General features: G+C 35.2%; 1 protein-coding gene across 15 annotated transcripts; it reads right to left on the reverse strand.

The window, feature by feature from the left end:
* Positions 1-10658: 10658 nt before the first annotated feature.
* Positions 10659-21167, reverse strand: LOC137723345 (bifunctional aspartokinase/homoserine dehydrogenase 2, chloroplastic-like). Of its 15 annotated transcripts, none has more exons than XR_011066895.1 (10): positions 20902-21167; positions 20555-20616; positions 19229-19543; positions 19093-19138; positions 18721-18836; positions 16104-16226; positions 15937-16024; positions 15354-15451; positions 14236-15173; positions 10659-11248 (listed from the first exon to the last, which is right to left on the reverse strand). XR_011066895.1 is itself a non-coding variant. In XM_068462543.1 (9 exons), the coding sequence occupies exons 6-9, from the start codon at positions 18780-18782 to the stop codon at positions 15116-15118; spliced, it is 306 nt and encodes a 101-aa protein (XP_068318644.1). In that variant the 5' UTR covers positions 18783-18836; positions 19093-19138; positions 19229-19543; positions 20340-20401; positions 20555-20616; positions 20902-21167; the 3' UTR covers positions 14052-15115. The 15 variants fall into 15 exon arrangements, 7 of the variants coding, with proteins under 7 accessions (XP_068318644.1, XP_068318659.1, XP_068318618.1 ...); XR_011066893.1 differs by having other exon boundaries at positions 14222-15173; XR_011066892.1 differs by lacking the exon at positions 10659-11248 and having other exon boundaries at positions 14052-15173.

A 21167-nucleotide genomic window follows, 5' to 3' on the forward strand; every position in this document is an offset into this window, starting at 1 on the left:
TCTATGTTCAATTGGGGGCCGTAAAACCAAATTTTGAATTGCATGTGGCTGTAAATGAACAACATGCATGGTCTCGGAATGTTTTTGACCAGTCATTTGACCGTGTTTTCTTTGCACAAACTAGGATGGGAACTCATATGCAATAACCAGAAAAGGCCACCAACAAAGCACGCAGAACGACACTCTTAACTAACTGAGCACCTCAAAATTTTGAACTCCAAAGTGCTATGAATATTTTCAACAACAGTTGACCTTACACGTGAAATATTATACAAAAGCCTCGTAATAACTGAAGAAAAAGGGAAATTAAGTACATGATCCCTTGATCGAATAATGTGACACCAATCTGAGCAGGTCGGATATTGCCCACTGCTATTGCGGTTCTTGAAAGATATAATCTAAAATGGACTGCTCTCAGAACCCTAATACAATCCTCCTGCTTTATCACTACAGTAATTTTGTACTCAGTACAACCATGAAAATTGCACACATTAATGTTTGCCTGCATTTCATAAAACAGCTTAGATCCCTTCGTATTGTAAATAATGGATTATGAGAAACGCGTAGAATCAAAGTCTACAGTAGCCCGGATTGTAAACCAGTGTACAAACCATGAAATGTTAAATCAAATAAAATAATCCAACTTGTTGCCAAAATTAACAAAATGATAATAAATCCCTAACCTTTGCCAGTGCATTGAAAAGAGTTGCACTAACTCTTGGTGTACAGGCAATTTTTTGGCCAACTGCTGCCAAAATACTACAGTTTGGAATCACCTGAACCTGAGAGGGAAGCGGTGCCAGAAATTGGTATTAAAAGATGAACACAAAGATACATTCAAACATATGTAAAATAAAATAAAAAATAGCGTGCAGTAAAAATTTCAATGTGGGAATCAGTTAAGAATGGAATAAACTAATCAGTATTCACATGGAATAAAACATATCAGAATATAAACCAACACATTCATTCACATTAAAATTCATGCCACCATTTTCAACTCTTCTTATAATTCTTTAACCGATCCACAAAATATGGGTCCAATAAGGTCTTTCACAAGTAAACAATAAACTAATTGTCAGTACATTATCCTTGATCTGCTTAATTTACATATCGAGCAACCTGGTCAAGAAAATTAGTCAAACAAAAAGCAAGCACCTAAGAAAGACGCCCAGCATTCAAAATCTCACGAAATCTAGGCTGAATAAATCACTGGCTGCACCAGGAACAGCAGCTAGTACAGTTCAATGATAAACAAAAGAGAACGTTACAAACAGAGGGAAAGCAAACTTTAAATTATCATCCAGCAACAACCACTGTAATGCACAACTCACCCTTAAACCATGACAGGGGCCAAGTTGTCTATTGTGGCAAATCCTTTAAGAAACAACTCCAAACCTTGAGCAGTTCATCCTCCGTAGAGCAACACAGTTTTGTTTCACGTCGCAAGGTCGACATCATTCCTTAATATAATGGGAAAAAGTGCCACACGTCTCAATCAAATGATCTTAGTCAATCTCTTTTTACTTGAATGTTGTTTTTCGTGGAAATCAGTATTATTTACAAATTTATCTGTCATATATTACCATTTTTAAATTGTTCATAGAAAGTTAAAAACTAATATCTCAAATTGATAAAATGTACATTTCTTCAATTTTGTATAATCTAGCCTAATTTGATGTGCTATGACTTCTCTTTGATGTTATGAAATTTGTTGAGTATTTTGCAGAACCTTATCTCAATCAGAAAATCTCAGTAATCTTTTTTTACTTGTTTTTTGTGCAAATTAACCTCAGTATCATTTACAAATTTATTTGTCATATATTACTATTTTTAAATTGTTCATAGAAGGTTAAAAACTGATTTGGAAATCGATAAAATGTAGATATATTCAATGTGTGATTTAGTTAACATTACAAATTATAATATATAGATGGTAGAAAGTCCCTCATGTTTGACAAGCTAGATTTGGTTGATGGAATGATAAAAATGAATTTCCTCTAACATTCAGTATCTTTATACCATTCGAGTTATAAGCAAACAAAAATCTTTGTCTCGAACTTTCTATACAATCTTCATAATAGAATCAATAGAGTTTAATTCAATAAAGAGAACTAATTGAAGATAGTAGTCAGCATTCAAAAAAGTAGTCGGATGTCCAAAATTATCAATGGTTTAATATAACATTTCTTATTAGTGGTTTTGTAACACAATTTCTAATTCATATTATTACTTTTTCAAATCTGTAGACTTATTATATGTTTTTTTTTTTTTTCAGTATCGGATATTGTTAACAAGGTGGACAATTAAAAAAGAAAAATAATTGTTACAAGAGCAGGAAATGCATACTATTTAAAGTTGGGAGTTTTTAAAATAACGAGGGCAAATTTTTCTAAAGGCAAAAGTTGTTTTAAGGAGGTACTCAATAAAGGAATCGATTATGTAAATCAGTTACAGTGTGATAAAAGTGGTAATGAGATTTGAGAATGAAATTAGTCGTATTTTTCATCTTTGATATTCAAAGGAAAAATGATTCACTTCCGATTAGAATATTAGTGGAAAAGTCTAGTTTTTTTGTTATTGGATTAGATGCAATGTACATAATACAATTCGTGAAGTCTAGACTGAATAAACTTAGTTGTATCAATTTCAAATCTACTTTGAAGTTGACCGAACCCTCAGTGGATGGATTATTCATGCAAGCAAGTAGAAGTGCACATTCGACCAACTCCAAGTAAATTTGACATCAACACAAATAAGTTTACCCAATTTATACTTGACATACTATATTATGTACGTCACACCTGATTAAATAACAAAAAAATCTAGACATTTCCACTAATATTCTAGTAAAAAATAAATCTTTTTCCTTTGAATAGCAAAGATGAAACATAAAACTAATCCAATTATTAAGTCTAATTACCATAAAGGTTATACTTTCATCACACCTTAACTGATTTAGAAAATGGATTTCTTTATTGAGTACCTCTTTAAAACAAGCATTGCGTTTAGAAAAATTTGCCTTCTGCATTTTAAAAACTTAATCTTCAAATAATACATATTTCCTACTTTTGTAACAACCAATTTTCCTATCAAATTGTCCACCTTGTTAACAACATCCCATACTGAAAAGAAAAAAATATATATACAAATACAGTAAGTGGACAGATTTGAAAAAATAATAATATGAATTGAAAATAGTGTTACAAAACCATTGATAAAAAGTAGGAAATTAAACTGTTGATAATTTTGGACATTCAACGACTTTTTTGAATGATGGTTACTATTTTCAATTAGTTCTCTTTGTTGAATTAAAGTTGATTGATTCCGTTATGAAGATTGCACAAAAAGTTCGAGACAAAAATCTTTTGTTTGCTTACAACTCTAACGGTGTAAAGATGCTACATGTTAAAGGAAATTCGTTTTTATCATGCCATCAACCAAATCTAACTTTGCAAACTTGAAGGACTTTCTGCCATCTATAAATTATAGTTTGTAAGTTCAATTTGTAATTTTCAAAACAAATCAAATCAGTCTATTTTAAATAAATCATACATTGAATATATATACATTTTATCGATTTTCAAATCAGTTTTTAACTTTTTATAAAAAATTTAATATATGACAAATAAATTTGTAAATAATACTAAATTTAATTTGCTAGAAAAACATGTAAAAAGAGATTACTGAAATTCTCTAATTGAGACAAAAGAGATGAGGTTGTAGACGAAACTTTGATAGTTGTAGGCATGGAGGTAAGATTCTGCAAAATACTCAACAAAAACGTAAATTTTATAATATTAAATAAAAGTTATAGCAAATCAAATCAGTCTATAGTCTATGTTAACTAGGTTATACAAAATTGAAGAAATGTATATTTTATCAATTTGATATATCAGTTTAACTTTCTATGAAAAATTAAAAAATGGTAATATATTACATATAAATTTGTAAATTATAATAAGCTTAATTTCTAAAAATAAAAAAAAATAAAAAAACATTCAAGTAAAAGAAGATTGACTAAGATCCTCTGATTGAGGATACAGAATGACGATCCGAAATGAAAATCAGGTCGATCATGGTGGTCAGGACTGACTGTTCCTCGATACACACAGTTGTAATCGAATAATAATACGATTCGATTTAACAAGTAGTATCTTTACTTCCAATTTTTTAAAACCAATTTCAATGCACAAGAAAAATTCATAAAATCTACTAATACAAAAAGAAATTGAAAACAGAAAATGAAAAACAAGACCAAATTGAATAAAATAAATAATACCAACACAAAATTGAAACAAAATCAATTTAACAAGGAAAACAATACATAAGAAAAAATTCACGAATTTGGAAAACATAAAAAATAAAAAGAAATACACCTAGAATTAGTTAATCAAAATTGATAAAACAAGAGTAGAAATAACAAAACCAGAAGAATTCATGGCACCGTATCTTATCCAGACATGAGACAGGATGAAATTGAAGAAATTTGGAACACATATGCACGTGGAAGGAGAGCAGGGAAAACATAGCTAAAAGAAAGACAACAGAACAATGAAAACATGACCACCGACCCCAGCTACAGCAAGGGTCGGCGGCATCGGATTTGATCAGAAGTAGAGAAAAGAACTCCCTTCCCTTGTTGCACTTTGGCTCTGCTTTTAAAGGAGCTTTTAAAGGAGCTGTTCTGAACAAATCCTCTAATTGTTCCCTAGGTTCTTCATGGCCAAACGCTTCTATTGGGATTTTATGTTTATTTAAATTTATTAGAGTTGGTTTTCTGATTAACTTTGGTTTCCTATTTTTATGGAGAAAATCTTTTCTTAACCTGCAAGGTTTTATTTTGATTTGGGAGACCTATTCTCTCTCAACAAAGTGGCTTTACTCCCTTGTTTTGTGGCAGATTTTTTGGGCGTGATCTGCTCAACTACTTCAATGTTAAAGTCTTGCAATTGTGTATAAATACTAGGGTTTGCTGCTACGTATAACACACATTGAGATAAAACTAAGAAAAACTAGAAGAACTTTGAGTATAAGAGTGGTGAAAGCTTTGGATCCTCCTTAGTGCAAAGAAAGGTCTATATAGAGGTTTTTTCTAGGCTGTTTTATCCTGGGGACGTCGTGGTACTTTTGACTGCTTGCACAACTTGGGCAGAGCTATGAAATGTCTTAAAGAAAGTGACATTGTCTGAAACTCAACCCAAGAAAAGTCTACAATATTTGTTTTTCTAGTAACCTTGTTCTTTGTTTTGAATTTGTGCAGTACCATCAACATTTTTAAGACATTACTTATCCACCATGGACACTGAAATCAATCCCTTTGTCGCTGATTTGAACAAACCCACCAACTTTGAAGGACTTCACTTCAAATGTTGGAGGCAAAAGATGATGTTTTTTCCTGACCACTAACAAAATTGCCTCAAACTGCACCTCTGAGATGCCACTACTACCTGAAGATCCAACTATTGAACAATTTACATTGTTTCAAACCTAGACTGAAAATGACTTTCTGTGCAAAAATACATGTTGAATGGCTTATGTGATGATCTTTATGGCTACTATTCTTCTTGTAATTCTGCTAAGGAACTGTGGGATGCTCTCCAAAAGAAGTATGATACTGAAGAAACTAGAGCAATGAAGTTTGCAATCAATAGTTATCTCAAGTTCTAAATGGTGGATGACAAACCTGTGGAGGCCCAATCACATGAGCTACAAAAGATTGCCCTTGAGATCGTGTATGAGGGAATGAACTTGGATGAACAATTCCAGGTTGTTGTGATCATTGACAAACTACCACAAAGCTGGAAGGAATTCAGGAAGGATCTGCAACATAAGACAAAGGAGTTTTCACTAGAGAACTTGATCATGCGTCTTCGAATTGAGGATGAGGCAAGGAAACAGTAACATGAAAGAGGAATTTCTAGTTATCTCCAATACCAACAAGAAACCACACTCGAAGAATCATGCAACTATTGTCCTCAAACCACACAGCAAGAATCTGAAGAATGCTACCAAGAATCGCTCCAGTAACAAGAACCCTGTGAAGGTACATAAGACTTATTGAAACAACACCAAAAAACTACCCTCTCAAGAGATGAAACAGCTGAGCCATTTTTGTGCTACAACTATGAAAAACCTGGACATCTTGCTCGCAATTGTCGCAACAAACAAATAGTTGCTGTCACATCCCGGCCCAAGCCCCCACCATATCCTGGGCTCGACTCCACCACAATTGTTCACTTTGGGCCCTGACCATGCCCTCACGATTTTATTTCTGGGAACTTGCACGAGAACTTCCGAGGGGATCATCCATCCTGGGATTGCTCGCTTAACTTCGGAGTTCCTACGGAACCCGAAGCTAGTGAGCTCCCAAAAGGCCACGTGCTAGGTAAAGATGGGAATATACATATAAGGCTTAGAGGATCCACTCCCCTGGACGATGTGGGTCCTTGTAGTTGCTCCTCAAGTGAACCTCACTGAAGGTCAACTCATTGTAATGGTGTCCGAGATCAACCTAGTTGATGGATCCGAGGGGTGGCGGGTAAACATTGGTGCCGCATACCATGTCTGCTATGATCGTGGGCTTTTTAAGTCCTACACTGAAGCTGAAGACAAAAGGGTTTTGTTGGGTGACTCTCACTCAACTAATGTTGTCAGAGTCAAGAATGTTGAGCTCAAGTTCACCTCAGAAAAAGCAGTAATATTGAAAGAGGTGTTGCATGTTCCAGAGATCAGGAAAAATTTGGTTTATGGTTACCTTATCAACAAAGTTGGGTTTACTCAAACAATTGGGGCTGATTTGTATACTCTCACAAAGAATGGTGTCTTTGAGGGGAAGGGGTATGCTATTGATGGCATGTTTAAGTTAAATGTTGAAGTTATGAATAAAAATGTTGTTTTTGCTTATATGCTTTGTTCCTATAATGTTTGGCATGATACTCTGTTATATAAATAAGAAACTAGTGAAACAAATGAGTAACCTATGACTGCTTCCTGAACTTTCACTAAGCAATTTTGAAAAGTGTGAATTCTGTAGTCAAGCTAAGGTCACTAGAGCTCCACACAAATTAGTAATTAGAGAAACTAAGTTACTTGAACTAATCCACACTGATATCTGTGAGTTTGATGGGGGTAATTACTAGAAATGGGAAACGGTATTTCATTACTTTTATAGATGATCACTCTAATTATTTTTATGTTTACCTGATGAAAAATAAGAGTGAAGCTTTTGACATGGTCAAACTATTCTTAGCTAAAATAGAGAATCAGTTCAATAAAAGAATGAAAAGGTTACGTAATGATATGGGACTTGAATATGAATTTGGGGGTTTCAATGAGCACTGTAAAAACCTAGGTATAATACATGAAACAACTACACCTTATACTCCACAGATGAATGCTAAGGCCAAAAGAAAAAATAGGACACTTTGTGAATTAAAAGTGGTTGTGCTTCTTAATTCTAGTAGTGCTTCATATTGGTAGGGTGAAATCTTATTAATTGTCTGTTATGTTCTCAATATACTTCCTTCTTCAAAAACAAAAACTCCACCATATGAAATTTGGAAGAATAAGAAACCTAATGTGTCCTACTTAAGAACATGGGGTTGTTTAGCGTATGTACGCAAACCTGACATTAAGAGATCAACGTTAGCAAGTAAGGCTTTTAAATGTGTTTTTATTGGCTATGCATCCAATAGTAAAGCATATAAGTTCTATGACTTGAAAAATCATGTTATTATTTGACACACGCGACCCTGATATCCTCTAAACACCAAGGTAGGCACGTGCTAGCTGACACCTGAAGGTGATGAAGCCATACTAACATGCATGCAAACTACGAAGAAAGAACGAACATAAATAAAACTCGTAAATTTAACTATAATGAATATGCAATTGTGGAACGTGTTCAAAGCAAACAACTAATCCAGAACATTGAAGAAGGAATATTATAAAAATGTACGAACAAAGGAAAGGGTCCTACACCGACAGGACTTGAAGATATCAATGCATGAGTGCCTTGACGCCAAGATGGTACACCTAGATTCTAAGTCAGATACTTCATTGTTGAAGAGTTATGCGAACTAGGGTGGATGTTAATGCCACTGATAAACGCACCAATTTGGAGCGGTGTTGCGGCCGGAGTTGGCTGGAAAATGGCATGGAAAGCACGATTTCTCGCCGAAATCTGGGGAAGTCTCCCTTAGCAGTTTGTCGAGGTGGTGAGAAATCGTCTTGAGTTCGTTGGGAAGAAGATGAATAGTGGCCTCTGCCACTGTCGAGTTTCCAAGTCCTTGGTTTGGGTCCGAGACAACGACGTTCAGGTGGTGGTGATGTTTGCTGAGGTTGTTGTTGTTTGTGTGTCTGTGGCTCTGAGAGGAGATGATTGTGCATCCAAGAGAGATGGAAGAGAGAGGAATAGAGATAGTGTGTAAAGGGAGAGAAAAACAGAAAAAGTGACGGAAGTGAGGGAAAAAGAGAGATAACCGAGGACCAAAAAGCAGTGGTAGGCCCCACTGGCACACCAAATAAGATTTACCAAAGACAAAATTCAAAATAAATATCCCAACCAAAGTGAAATTACAAAATTACCCTCGATATTCTGTGTTTCATAAAATAATTCAGGACAGGTCGTTACAACTACCCCAGTTAAGAAAATTTCGTTCTCGAAATTTGAAATAACTTGCTATAAATTGTACTAACCCGTCTCGAATTATTTTACGAAACACGAAACATCGAAGGCAATTTTTTAATTTCACTTTGGTGGGGATATTTATTTTGAATTGTCTTTGGTGAATCTTATTTGGTGTGCCAGTAGAGGCCACCACTGCCTTTCGGTCTTCAACTATCTCTATTTTTCCCTCTCTTCTGTCACACTCTCTATCTCCATTTACACTCTATCTCTCTTCATCTCCCTCCCATTTCTCTCGGATGCATTCTCATCTCCTTTCCGAGCCACAGACACACAAACAACAACAACCTCAGTGAACATCACCACCACCTGAACGTCGTTGTCTTGGATCCAAACTAGGGACCTGGAAACTTGGCAGTGGTAGAAGCCACTGTTCATCTTCTTCCTGACGAACTCAAGATGATTTCTCACCACTCCGACAAAATGCTCGAGGAGACTTCCCCAGATTCCGGCCAACTCCGACCACAACACATGTCCAAATTGGTGTGCTTGTTAGTGACGTTTTCGTCCACCCTACTTCGCATGGCTCTTCTACAACGGAGTATCTTACTTAGAATCGAGGCGTATAATAACGGCATCAAGGCACTCCCATATCGGTATCTTTGAGTCCCTCGGTGTAGGACCCTTTCCTTTGTTCGTACATTTTTATAATATTCCTTCTACAATGTTATGGATTAGTTGTATGTTTTGAACACGTTCCACAATTGCATATTCATTATAGTTAAATTTACGAGTTTTATTTATGTTTGTTCTTTCTTCATAGTTCTCATGCATGTTAGTATGGCTTCGTCACCTTCGAATGTCGGTCAGTACATGCCTACCCTGATTTTTGGAGGATATCAAGGTTGACCGTGTCATTATTGAATCAAATGATGCTGAATTTTTTGAAAATAAATCTCCTTTCAAGCCAAACAATAGTGGGGGTTCAACCTACACTAATTTGGGGTTGTCTGGAATGAGCAACCATGGTCTCAGTGATTCGGTTGAAACTAGCTTTGAACCAAGAAAGAGTAAGAGGTCCAAAGTGGCCAAGGATTTTGGGACTGACTTCCAAGCTTACACACTGGAAGAGATCCTAAAACACTCCAAGAAGTCTTGACTTCTTTAGATGCAGATTCATGGCAAGAAGCCATAAACGTTAAAATGGATTCACTAGAATCCAACAAAACCAGGCATTTGGTTAATCTTCCCCCTGGATGCAAGACCATTGGGTGCAAATGGATACTAAAGAGGAAGCTAAAAGCTGATGGAACTGTGGACAAGTTTAAAGCCAGGTTAGGTGCTAAAGGGTTTACACAACGAGAGAATGTTGATTTCTTTGATATATTCTCACAAATCACTAGAATTACTTCCATACGTGTTTTGTTTGCATTAGCCTCATTATTTGATTTAGTTGTGCATCAAATGGAAGTTAAAATTGTTTTTTTTTTTTTAATGGAGAGTTAGATAAAGAGATTTATATGGATCAACCTGATGGCTTTATAATAACTGGCCAATAGCATAAGGTTTGTAAATTAGACAAGTCACTCTATGGCTTAAAACAAGCGCCAAAACAATGGCATACTAAGTTTGATAGTTTGCTCATAAATAATGGTTTCAAAATTAATGAAAGTGATAAATGCATGTATGTCAAATCTGTGAATAACCTGTGCACTATAATTTGCCTATATGTTGATGACATGCTTATCTTGGGCTCTAATATTCATGTGGTAAATCAAGTAAAGTCACTGTTATGTGTTAATTTTGACATGAAGTACTTAGGAAAGGCAAGTGTTATTCTTGGTATTAAGGTTAGTAAAACTGAAAAAGGGTTTTCTTTAGATCAATCACATTACATAGAGAAAATTCTAAAAAGATTCAGTTATTTTGATTATAAGAGTGGTGAAAGCTTTGGATCTAAAAATTCCTAAATCGAATAGTATTATTATTTTGATTATAAGATTCAGTTATTCTAAAAATTCTAAAAATTCTAAGAACTTTGAGTATAAGAGTGGTGAAAGCTTTGGATCTTCCTTGGTGCAGAGGAATGTCCATACAAAGGTGTTTTATGAGCTGTTTTATCCTAGGGATGTCGTGGTACGTTTGACTGCTTGTACAACTTGAGTAGAGTCGCAGTCTTAAAGAAAGTGACACTGTCCGCAACTCAACCCAAGGGAAGTCAGAAATATTTGTTTTCCTGGCAACCTCGTTCTTTGTTTTGAATTTGTGCAGTACCATGAACAGCTTCTATACCAACAGCTGTGTTTTGTGATGGCATTCGATGCTTAGGGTTTCTGAGTGGACTTCGATTATTACTTTTACAATTGTGATGCCATCTTTAAGAGTAGCCTGTGCTATATTTTTCGCACACCAAACCGAAAATAGTCAATTCAGCTTAAGAATGATCAACCTGATACTTAAATTCACGCTCACCTCCAATGCATAAAGCGGAACAAGGAGACAAGGTTCACAATAATCAAAATCGAAAACGCCATATCATTTCATACACGATAGAATGCCAACTGTAACAACCTGAATAATCAAAAGCTTTCACTGCTGAGTTTGCTGCAACATTAAAATCTGTAAGGCAACAAGGGAAAGACGTAGGATTTCAGCATCAGAGAATTGATGTTTTTCATGTTCAGTAACATAACAATCAAATATTTTAAATTTTCTATATCCAATGGCCTAAGAAGCAGAGAACGAGCTAATCTACATAAGACGGGTCATTTCTACAAAAGCTTTGTTGGAAGAATACTCCATAAGGCAACAACTGAATAGAATTTTTACAGTGAAGACGAAATACATACAAGAGCATACACATTATATGTATATGCCACCTGCCATTTTCTATCCCAACTAGGACAACTGTGTCCTCATAAAATACGAGAAAGGAAACATATGCAAAAATCTAGTGACTGCTACTCGGTTTATAATTTAGGTATCATCTACTTAACACGTATTCTCTTGATGACCACAAAAATCTAATGACTCCGGGAGGGTTGGGCGTAATGACGTTTAAACATCACGTACTAGCTACAATTTAGGTCTACCACTGCCAAGCCTGCTAACAAGGCGAACTTTATGTTTTCCATCTCGCAAAGCCACACCTTTTTCTATTTTCTGCTGAGAAATTTCTAGGGTGAACCTGCTAATGCATGATGATGGGATGGAGACTCTGCTTCACAGGATATTTTGCCCTCATAGGCTCACAAATTCCCTGAATCCAGGATCAGCCAACTAGCTACAAAGTTACCTCTCTGGGTCAGAACGTTCATGGCTCGTGCAAAAATAAGAATCAAATGCACAAATCAAGAGCTGTTACTAGGTTACTTGCAAGCTAAGTCTCAATGGTAATCGGGTAGAGTCTCTAGCTCAATGGAAACAGCAACACGCCATAAAAGTAAATGCTGACAGAATATAAAGCACCATTGATTCATTCTGTTGGGTCAGTTTTTGTTCGAGTTTAAAGCATCACTCCGTTCGGCCAAAACTTAAAATCATCCTTGATCCTTAACCAAAAAAATAAAGCATCCTTGATCATACAAAAATACAAGTATCAATCCCAAATGTGTTATCCAAATGTTATCATACAAAAAGCAAATGGCAGTCCAATAAGTGAAAATGTGCAACAGAACTATATATTCGCCAGAGTAATGATTAACCGCATGAGTTAGGATATTTATGGGCTGGAAATGCCAGTCCAATAAATAAAAAAGTGCAACAGAACTATATATTCGCCAAAGTAATGATTAACCGAGTGAGTTAGGATACTTATGGGCTGGAAATCCATCATCATACCAATTGCAAAGCCATCTCGATCAAAAGTTTTTGCAAGCGGCAGCATGCAAAACCAGAACCAAACCACAAATATTGGAAATTTATAGTCTATTTTCAAAACACAAGACAACAAATTTCCAATTTTTGTTTCCAATTGGTGAAAATTGATTGCATTTCCAATTGTATCCTAATTCTTTTTCTTCTTGTTTCTCACTAACCAACCAGAGGGTTTCAAGCTAGAATTTTAGACTATTAAACAAAATTGCAATGTTGGTTGAATGTGTGAATTAGGAGAAGACCTAAATGCTAAAAAGGAAAAAGAAAAAGGAAACAAAAGATCAAACCAAAATCAAGGGTCTCTACATAAGGCAATAACCTTTGGCCTTCTATTGCATATTAAATAACCCTACTTCTTTTGCTACTGTTTAGGTTGAACATCATGTCTTTTCTCTTGCAAAGTCACACCCTTTTTTTTTTTTTTTTTTTTTTTTTTTCTGCTGAGAAAATATCTAGGGTGAACCTGCTAATGCATGATGATGGGACGGTGAAAATCAACTCTACAGGATATTTTGCCCTCCTTGGCTCACAAATTCCCTGAATCCAAGGATCAGCCAACTTCTTAGTAGATATCCTTGCTTAGAGGAAAGACTCTGGGTTACCCCTGACTTCTAGCAATGTAAATCATTTCTTACAGCGAAAGATTCCAAAGCCTTTTGGTGTTTGTTCATCCATGAATTTCTGAATTCATCTAAACGGACAACAAACAGACAGTCTATTCTGTAATCAGGTGGTTTTAATGAGTACTTACCTTAAACATTAAGTATTTGTATATTCACAAATATCAACATGAGCTTAATTTCAACACAAATGCATATTGAGATATACTTCCCCATCTACCTGGCATTTTGGACCCGACCTGTTAATCCGACCCAACCCAACCCGTTAATATTAGTATTTGGATGGATGCTTAACAGGTCGGGTCGCTAACGGGTGAACCCGTTAACATCCGTTAGCACCCGTTGGTTGAGAATTTTTTAGTAATTTCAGTAAAGTCCTAATAACAAAAAATAAACTATGCAAATAATAATAATAATAATAATAATTGTTAACGGGTGTTAACGGGTGACCCATTAGCTTAACGGATTGAGTTCGGGTGACCCATTAACTTAACGGATCGGATTGAACCTGACCCGAACCCAACAAACCCGACCCGTTTACAGGTCTACTTCCCCACACCTCCCAATGTATATGATGATTATAAGAATTTTAGACTATTAGGTTGATTGTGTGAGTTAGAGAAGACTTAAATACTACAAAAGAAAAAAAAAAAAAAAAAGGAAACAAAAGATCAAACCAAAATCAATAATAAGATTTCTATTCTAGCGTAACATGGGTCTCTACATAGTCATAAGCATATTTGATGATTTGAAAATCAAAGCAAAAACCTTTGCCTTTCCATGTCATATTAGATACCTCTACTTCTTTTGATCATTAGGCATCCAATATTTATCCCACCATGTTATAAATTGGATCACGCTTATATGATGAATCGTAAGAAAGAAAGATATCCCAAATTCATGGGTTTTGGATGCAAGACTATTAATTAAAACCACAAAACACACTTGGGTAGATCAACTAATTAAAGAAATGGTTGACATTCTTGTTCTTTTCAGTTAATTGGAATTATATGTACTACAGAAACAAGAATATGCAATTAGATATCATCAAAGATAAAACACTTGAGAAATTTGCAAGTACAAAAAGAGATATTACTAGATCAAGCGGACCTGAGTACCACGACCAGTCATAGTAATGACTTGCAATAATAGAGTCAACTGTGCTGTCAACCAAAACAGTATTTGGAATAACATGATTCCCACGTCCATGCTGCACAAACTTTTCCATATCTGCTACAACTCCTTTCTCTTTCCAGAGTTCTCTCCAATGAAAAATTAAAGAGTAAATTGTGGCCCTCAAAGTGAAACTATAGAATGACAATGGTTTAAGAAGTAAATGTATTTTAACTAATTACTACCAGCCTCTACGAAGCAATGGATGACTTTATTTTTGTAAATTAAATATAAAAAATACAATGGAAAAGATTTAAATTGGAAAAAGAATAGCAAAGAGAAAAACTTATAAAACATACGTAGATATCGTAACTGGACTGTAGAAAGAGCAACTTCCGCTGCTAAAGGAAGCACGTTGGTCAATTATCAACTCAAAAACATTTCATTAACGATGCGTATGAATTAAGACCACCACCACCACTCCAAGGTCTACTTCAGAACATGCAAAGCATTTGATTAAATCATATTCCATTGAAAGCTCTTTAACTTAAGCCTCACTCAAAAGCATTGTCTGTGAGCCAGTAATTCCCATAACATGCAAATCAATGTTAAACTCTCTTCCTTGAGGGTAGCTATATGCAAAGATTTGAAAAATTAAATTTAAACTCCAAAATGTCATAAATATTTTCAATGACAGATGACCTTACACATATTATACAAAAGCCTTATAATAACAGAAGAAAAAGTGAAATTAAGTACCTGGTCCCTTAATTGATCCAATAATGTGACACCAATCAGAGCAGGTCGGATATTGCCCACTGCTATTGCGGTTCTTGAAAGATGTAATGAGCCCTAATACAATCCTCCCGCTTTATCACTACAGGAATTTTGTACTCAGTACAACCATGAGCAATTGCACACACATTAATGTTTGCCTGCATTCATAAAACAGATTAGATCCCATCGTATTGTAAATAATGGATTCTGAGAAACGTGTAGAATCAAAGTCAACAGTAGCCCGTATTGTAAACCAATGTACAAACCATGAAATGTTAAATCAAATAAAATAATCCAACTTGTCGCCAAAATTAATAAAATGACAATAAATCCCTAACCTTTGCCAGTGCATTGAAAAGAGTTGCACTAACTCTTGGAGTACAGGCAATTTTTGGCCAACTGCTGCCAAAATACTACAGTTTGGAATGACTTGAACCTGAGAGGGAAGTGGTGCCAGATATTGGTATTAAAAAATGACCACAAATATACATTCAAACATATGTAAAATAAAATAAAAAATAGCGTGCAGTAAAAATTTCAATGTGGGAATCAGTTAAGAATGGAATAAACTAATCAGTATTCACATGGAATAAAACATATCTGAATATAAACCAACACATTCACATTAAAATTCCTGTCACCATTTTCAACTCTTCTTATAATTCTTTAACTGATCCACAAAATATGGGTCCAATAAGGTTTTTCACAAGTAAACAATAAAATTAGTGTCAGTACATTATCCTTGATCTGCTTAATTTACATATCAAGCAATCTGGTCAAGAACATTAGTCAAATAAAAAGCAAGCACCTGAGAGACACCCAGCATTCAAAATCTCACAAAATCTAGACTGCAGTAACTGAGAAACAGCTTTTACTTCCTTCAGCATATAACATGAACACAAATTCAGAGGATGACATAACCTGAGATATCATAATAACATTAGCCCCAACATCCTTTAATGCACTGAATATATCACTGTCTGCACCAGGAACACCAGCCAGTCCAGTTCTGTGAATGAAAGAGAATGTTACAAACAGAGGGAAAGTAAATTTTAACCCAGCAACAACCACTGCAATGCACATCTCACCCTTAAATCATGACGGGCCAAGTTTAAATTATGGCAAATGCCTTAAGAAACGACTCCAAACCTTGAGCAGTTTCATCCTCATTAGGGCAACAAAGTTTTGTTCCACGTCCCGCAACGTCAATCCTTATTATAATGGGAAAAAGTGCACAACCAAAGCAAAAGTACAACTTGACAATAAATTCATAGTTTAGAATAGTTTTAAATGGCAGCAATACATTATGTTACAGTACCAGTAAATTAAATCACAAACACTTCTAGCAAAAATTAACAAAGCACAATTTTAAGTCTGTTTCACAAAACTAAACATTACAAACTATAATCTATAGATGACAATTTGTCATATATTACCAATTTTAAATTGTTCATAGAAAGGAAAATGAGACGGGCAATAAATGTGACCCACAGAGCTCCACTTACACACAGTAAATGTGACCTACCCAATAAATGTCTGACGAGGTCCACTTACACACAATAAATGTGACCTACCCAATAAATGTCTGACGAGGCCCACTTACAGGCTGAGCTGTTGGCTTAATGGTATTTATTAGGGATCTGTCCGTTTCTCTACCCCATAAAAACAAGTTTTTTGCTCTTGTTTTTTCATTTTCTGTTTTCAAATTCATGTATTCATAGATGTTATGATTTTTTTTTTTTGGTGCATTGAAACTGGTTTTAAAAAATTGGAAGTACAGATACAAATTCCTAAATCGAATAGTATTATTATTTGATAAAAATCAAATAATAGATATATTAATAAAAATCAAATAATAATACGATTCGATTCAAGAATTTGTATCTATACTTCCAATTTTTTAAAACCAGTTTCAATGCACCAAAAAAGAAAAAATCATAAAATCTATGAATACATGAATTTGAAAACAGAAAATGAAAAAACAAGAGCAAAAAACTTGTTTTTATGGGGTAGAGAAACGGACAAATCCCTAATAAATACCATTAAGCCAACAACTCAGCCTGTAAGTCGGCCTCGTCAGACATTTATTGGGTAGGTCACATTTATTGTGTGTAAGTGGGCCTCGTCAGACATTTATTGGGTAGGTCACATTTACTGTGTGTAAGTGGAGCTCTGTGGTTCACATTTATTGCCCGTCTCATATGCCAAATACCTTTAATTTCCTTTCGAACTCACCGGGAAGTACCCAGTATACTGACTTGAATACGTGGAACAACTAGATAACAGCACCCGCCCATCTCAAATCTGCTTTAACACATAACCAATCGGCCTCTTATCCTTTTTGCCAAACACATTCTAGTCTGCCATCCAAACATGTCTTCTCTCTCACCAAATTACTACCAGTCTTCCATGAGTTCCATGATCCATCCCATTATCCCAAGCCACCGTCCTCTCCCACCACCACCACCAAGCCCACCCACCCTCCTCCCACCGGTGACTCCACCCCGCAGTGAGACTGCGCTGACAGTGGCAGAGGCCACTGTTCATCTTCTTCCCGACGAACTCCAGACGATTTCTCACCACCCCGACAAACTGCTCGGGGAGACTTCCAAGTTCCAATATTTCTTACGAGTTCCAATTCAATTTGTTGAGCGCATTCCAATTTTCAAATGCAATGTTCGTTATAAACATTTCAGAATGGAGGTCTTGGAAGAACTTTTGACTAAGAGTAAAAAAAATGGAGTATACTTCTTTTTTTAACAATGTTGGGCTCATTTGGATGTACTTTTAAAATAATTGAAAGCGTTTTTAGAGAGAATATTTTTAGATTCCAAAAGCACTTTACGTGCTTTCTACAAGAAGCACTAGTTATGTGTTTCTTTCAGGAAGCACTTAAAGTGTTTTTTTTCATGATTTACTATCATTTTTACTAAGGATTGTTTCTAAAAATATTTTCACCAAAAGCGCTTTCAGTCATTTTAAAAGCACATCCAAACAAGCCCTACACTAAGAGAAAAGAGGTAGGCAAAGACCATCTCCAACCATATAGGCTAAAACTCTCCAATCACAATTATAACCCTACACCAATATATTATAATTTGGATTTGCCTAATCATTGGAATGCATGAACGTCCAGTAAGTTCCATGAAAATATTTATACAAATCTACTATCAGTAAAGATTATCTTTTAATCAGCAAAACAATTCATTCCGAAGAAAAAATGTCCAAGAATCATGGCCGAGCAGAGAGACCGGTCAAAACACCCATAAAGTATTTAAACAATTCATTGTTACGCAGACATTTTATAGGAGACGGACTAAATCAAGTCACACAGTGAACTATGTGTGTGTTTAAATACACGATAATTGAAAAAATATATAAATTAAAATTAGAAAAGAGAAAAGTGGAAAGTGGGAGAGAGAGTGAAGTAAAATTATGGTTACACTAGCCTCCACTTATGACGTTTTACTCATGACTTGTACAATTTAAATGTATTTATCTACGTGGATTTGAGAAGGGAATTAAGCGTTAAAAGAGTGAATGTAACCTTATCATATTTAGCTTCAATACTACTGCATTTTGTCAAGGACAATGGTCCCCGCTTGGGAAGATCCAGAAAATGGTTTGGTTGACTCATTTCAAAACGAACAAATTTAAATAGGCATTTCAGGAAAGACACAGGGTAACACAATTGGATCTTTGTACCTTATAAAATCTTCATGCATATGTTGTTTGCTTCTTTTTACAATTTTGATAATAATCTGCATTGCACATACACAAAGATGATCACGAACAGGTAGCGTAGGACCATATGTCTGGAGCTGCATTGAATCAAATAAAGGCTATCCATCAGAGCCTGCTATATCACTTTCAAAACAGCCTTGCACGTAAGAACAAATTATACCCCGTTTGTAAGTGCAACTGTTCAAATAATTTACTTGTTGAAAATTTTAGTGTTCCTTGATTTTCTCGGGAACCACACACACCACCAGCAATGGACTAAATCAGAACGTGCATTTTCAAATTGAAGAAAAAATTTCCGGGAAGAGAGAAAGAAAGGGATAGAGCAGTACACACCTGAAAATGTGGCCTGATTGCCCATTTTTTCAAAAGTAGTCAAAACCTGAAAGCAATCAAGTCTGATCAATGCCAAAACAGAAATGACAATCAGCTAGCAGAAGCTATCCAGCAACAGGCATATCCAAACAGATACCATTCATGTTTCTGTAGATGATCAATGCCAAAATTCTCTCACTCAAAAGCACTTCTATAGTAAACGAAAGTCATAGAGTTGAGGACTCAATCTATATGCTGGACTGATGTCTGCAGCGGTGGCGGCCTTTCCGTTTATTTTGTTTGGGACTTGGGTGGAGAGTCCATTGGTAGATGGAGATGGTTTAACCTCTGGAATTCCAGAATCTGTCACAGTAACTCCCCTTAGTCTAGCAAGCGCCTGATCTGCAGGTCCACAAAACCGTATACCAACAGTTTGCAACCTATTTACAACAGCTTGCGGTAAATTAAGTTCCTGTAAAAGAAAATAATTATTAAGAAATAAATAATCTAATTCTGACCGACAATATATTCAAATATAATGACTTTCACATCATTATTTCACAATTGAGTTAACAAAACTCTTTTTGTGCTAGTTTAACTGTATGACAACATAGCTACCAAACCATTTGAACCCTTCGTTTCTATTATTAATTAAAGGATTTGTTCCTACTTTCTCTTCTTGAATTTCTATGGTGGAGATAGTCACATGTAATGACAGGAAAAAGAAAAAAAAAAAAAAAAAAAAAAAAAAAAAAAAAACACTGTTAGATGAATAAAAAATGCAAAGAATTCTCTTCGAACATCAAGAAGTCACTTGAAATAGTTTTTTTTTTCTTTCACAAAAAGGATAACTGGGTATATGATGGTTGGAGCCTTCACAGAATCTAAATGAAACTGAAGGATAAGATCTGTACACCTAGAGACAGCTGTAAACAAAACATGAAAAAATGAGCAAAAAATAGAGAGGCAGCAGCTCCCAAGCACAAAGGCAAGAGGGAAAAGCTGAGAAGACCCGTAAGTACCATGATCAAGCTTTAAACCTCTCACCTAGCTAAACTCAAAGCAAGGAAGGACATGAAAGGGCATCAAAAACCATTTCATGTCTGATAATTGTAGTCATACATGTTGCAATGATGTTACACCACTTATAAGATCACAACGATTCAATTTTCATACCATAAAAAACACAATTCTCACAATATTAAATAAGATATTCTTACAAAAAAGACAAATAAAAATAAAAAATAAAAAAAATCGAAGTTATTTACGTTGACTACGAACGGTTTCAAAGCTACAGACAGAAGCCCCAAAAAAAGAAGAACAAATTGTCCTGAAACAAAGCACACAGCCAAATCATATAACCAAGCAACAGATCTAAGCATATAAGATCACAAAGATTTAATTTTCACGCTATAGAAAACACAACTCTCACAATATTAAATAAAAAAAATCTTATACAAAAGGCTAAAACGAAATTATTTACCTTGAGTATAAATGGCTTCAAAGCTACACACAGAAGCCCCAAAAAACGAAGAACAAATTATCCTGAACAAAGCACACAGCCAAATCATATAACCAAGCAACGGATCTAAGTATATAAACAAAAAAGACAATCAGAAAAACGAAATTGAAATAAAACATAGAACAATCTAAACCCTAAGAAAACCAAAACCCCATAAACAAAAAATTAAAAAAAAAATCATTAAAAAAGCAGATCCAATAACATCAAACGCAGCCGGATCATAACAAAAACCGAGCAGCAAAACCTCCCAAAATGCCCAAACAAACAAATCATGGCATAAATTAATGAAAGAAAATCAAATACATTACCGTTAGCAGGTCGTTCATTGTCGAGGGCAGCTGACAAATGCAACCAGAAAAGAAGAAATCACGAAGGAAGCAGAGATGGAAGAGATCACGAAGCAAAGACTGAAGAAAGCGAAGCAGAGATCGAAGAGAGCAGAAATGGAAGAGAGATGGCGAAGCTGAGTGCTTAAATTTCTGGGTTTCAGACTGATCGGCGCGAGTAGAGAGATGAGATCAGAAAGAGAAAAATTAGGGTTTGAGAGATAAACAAACCTAATGGATCAAGAAGG

Source organism: Pyrus communis, chromosome 2 (genome assembly GCF_963583255.1).
Source record: "Pyrus communis chromosome 2, drPyrComm1.1, whole genome shotgun sequence".
NCBI lineage: Eukaryota > Viridiplantae > Streptophyta > Magnoliopsida > Rosales > Rosaceae > Pyrus > Pyrus communis.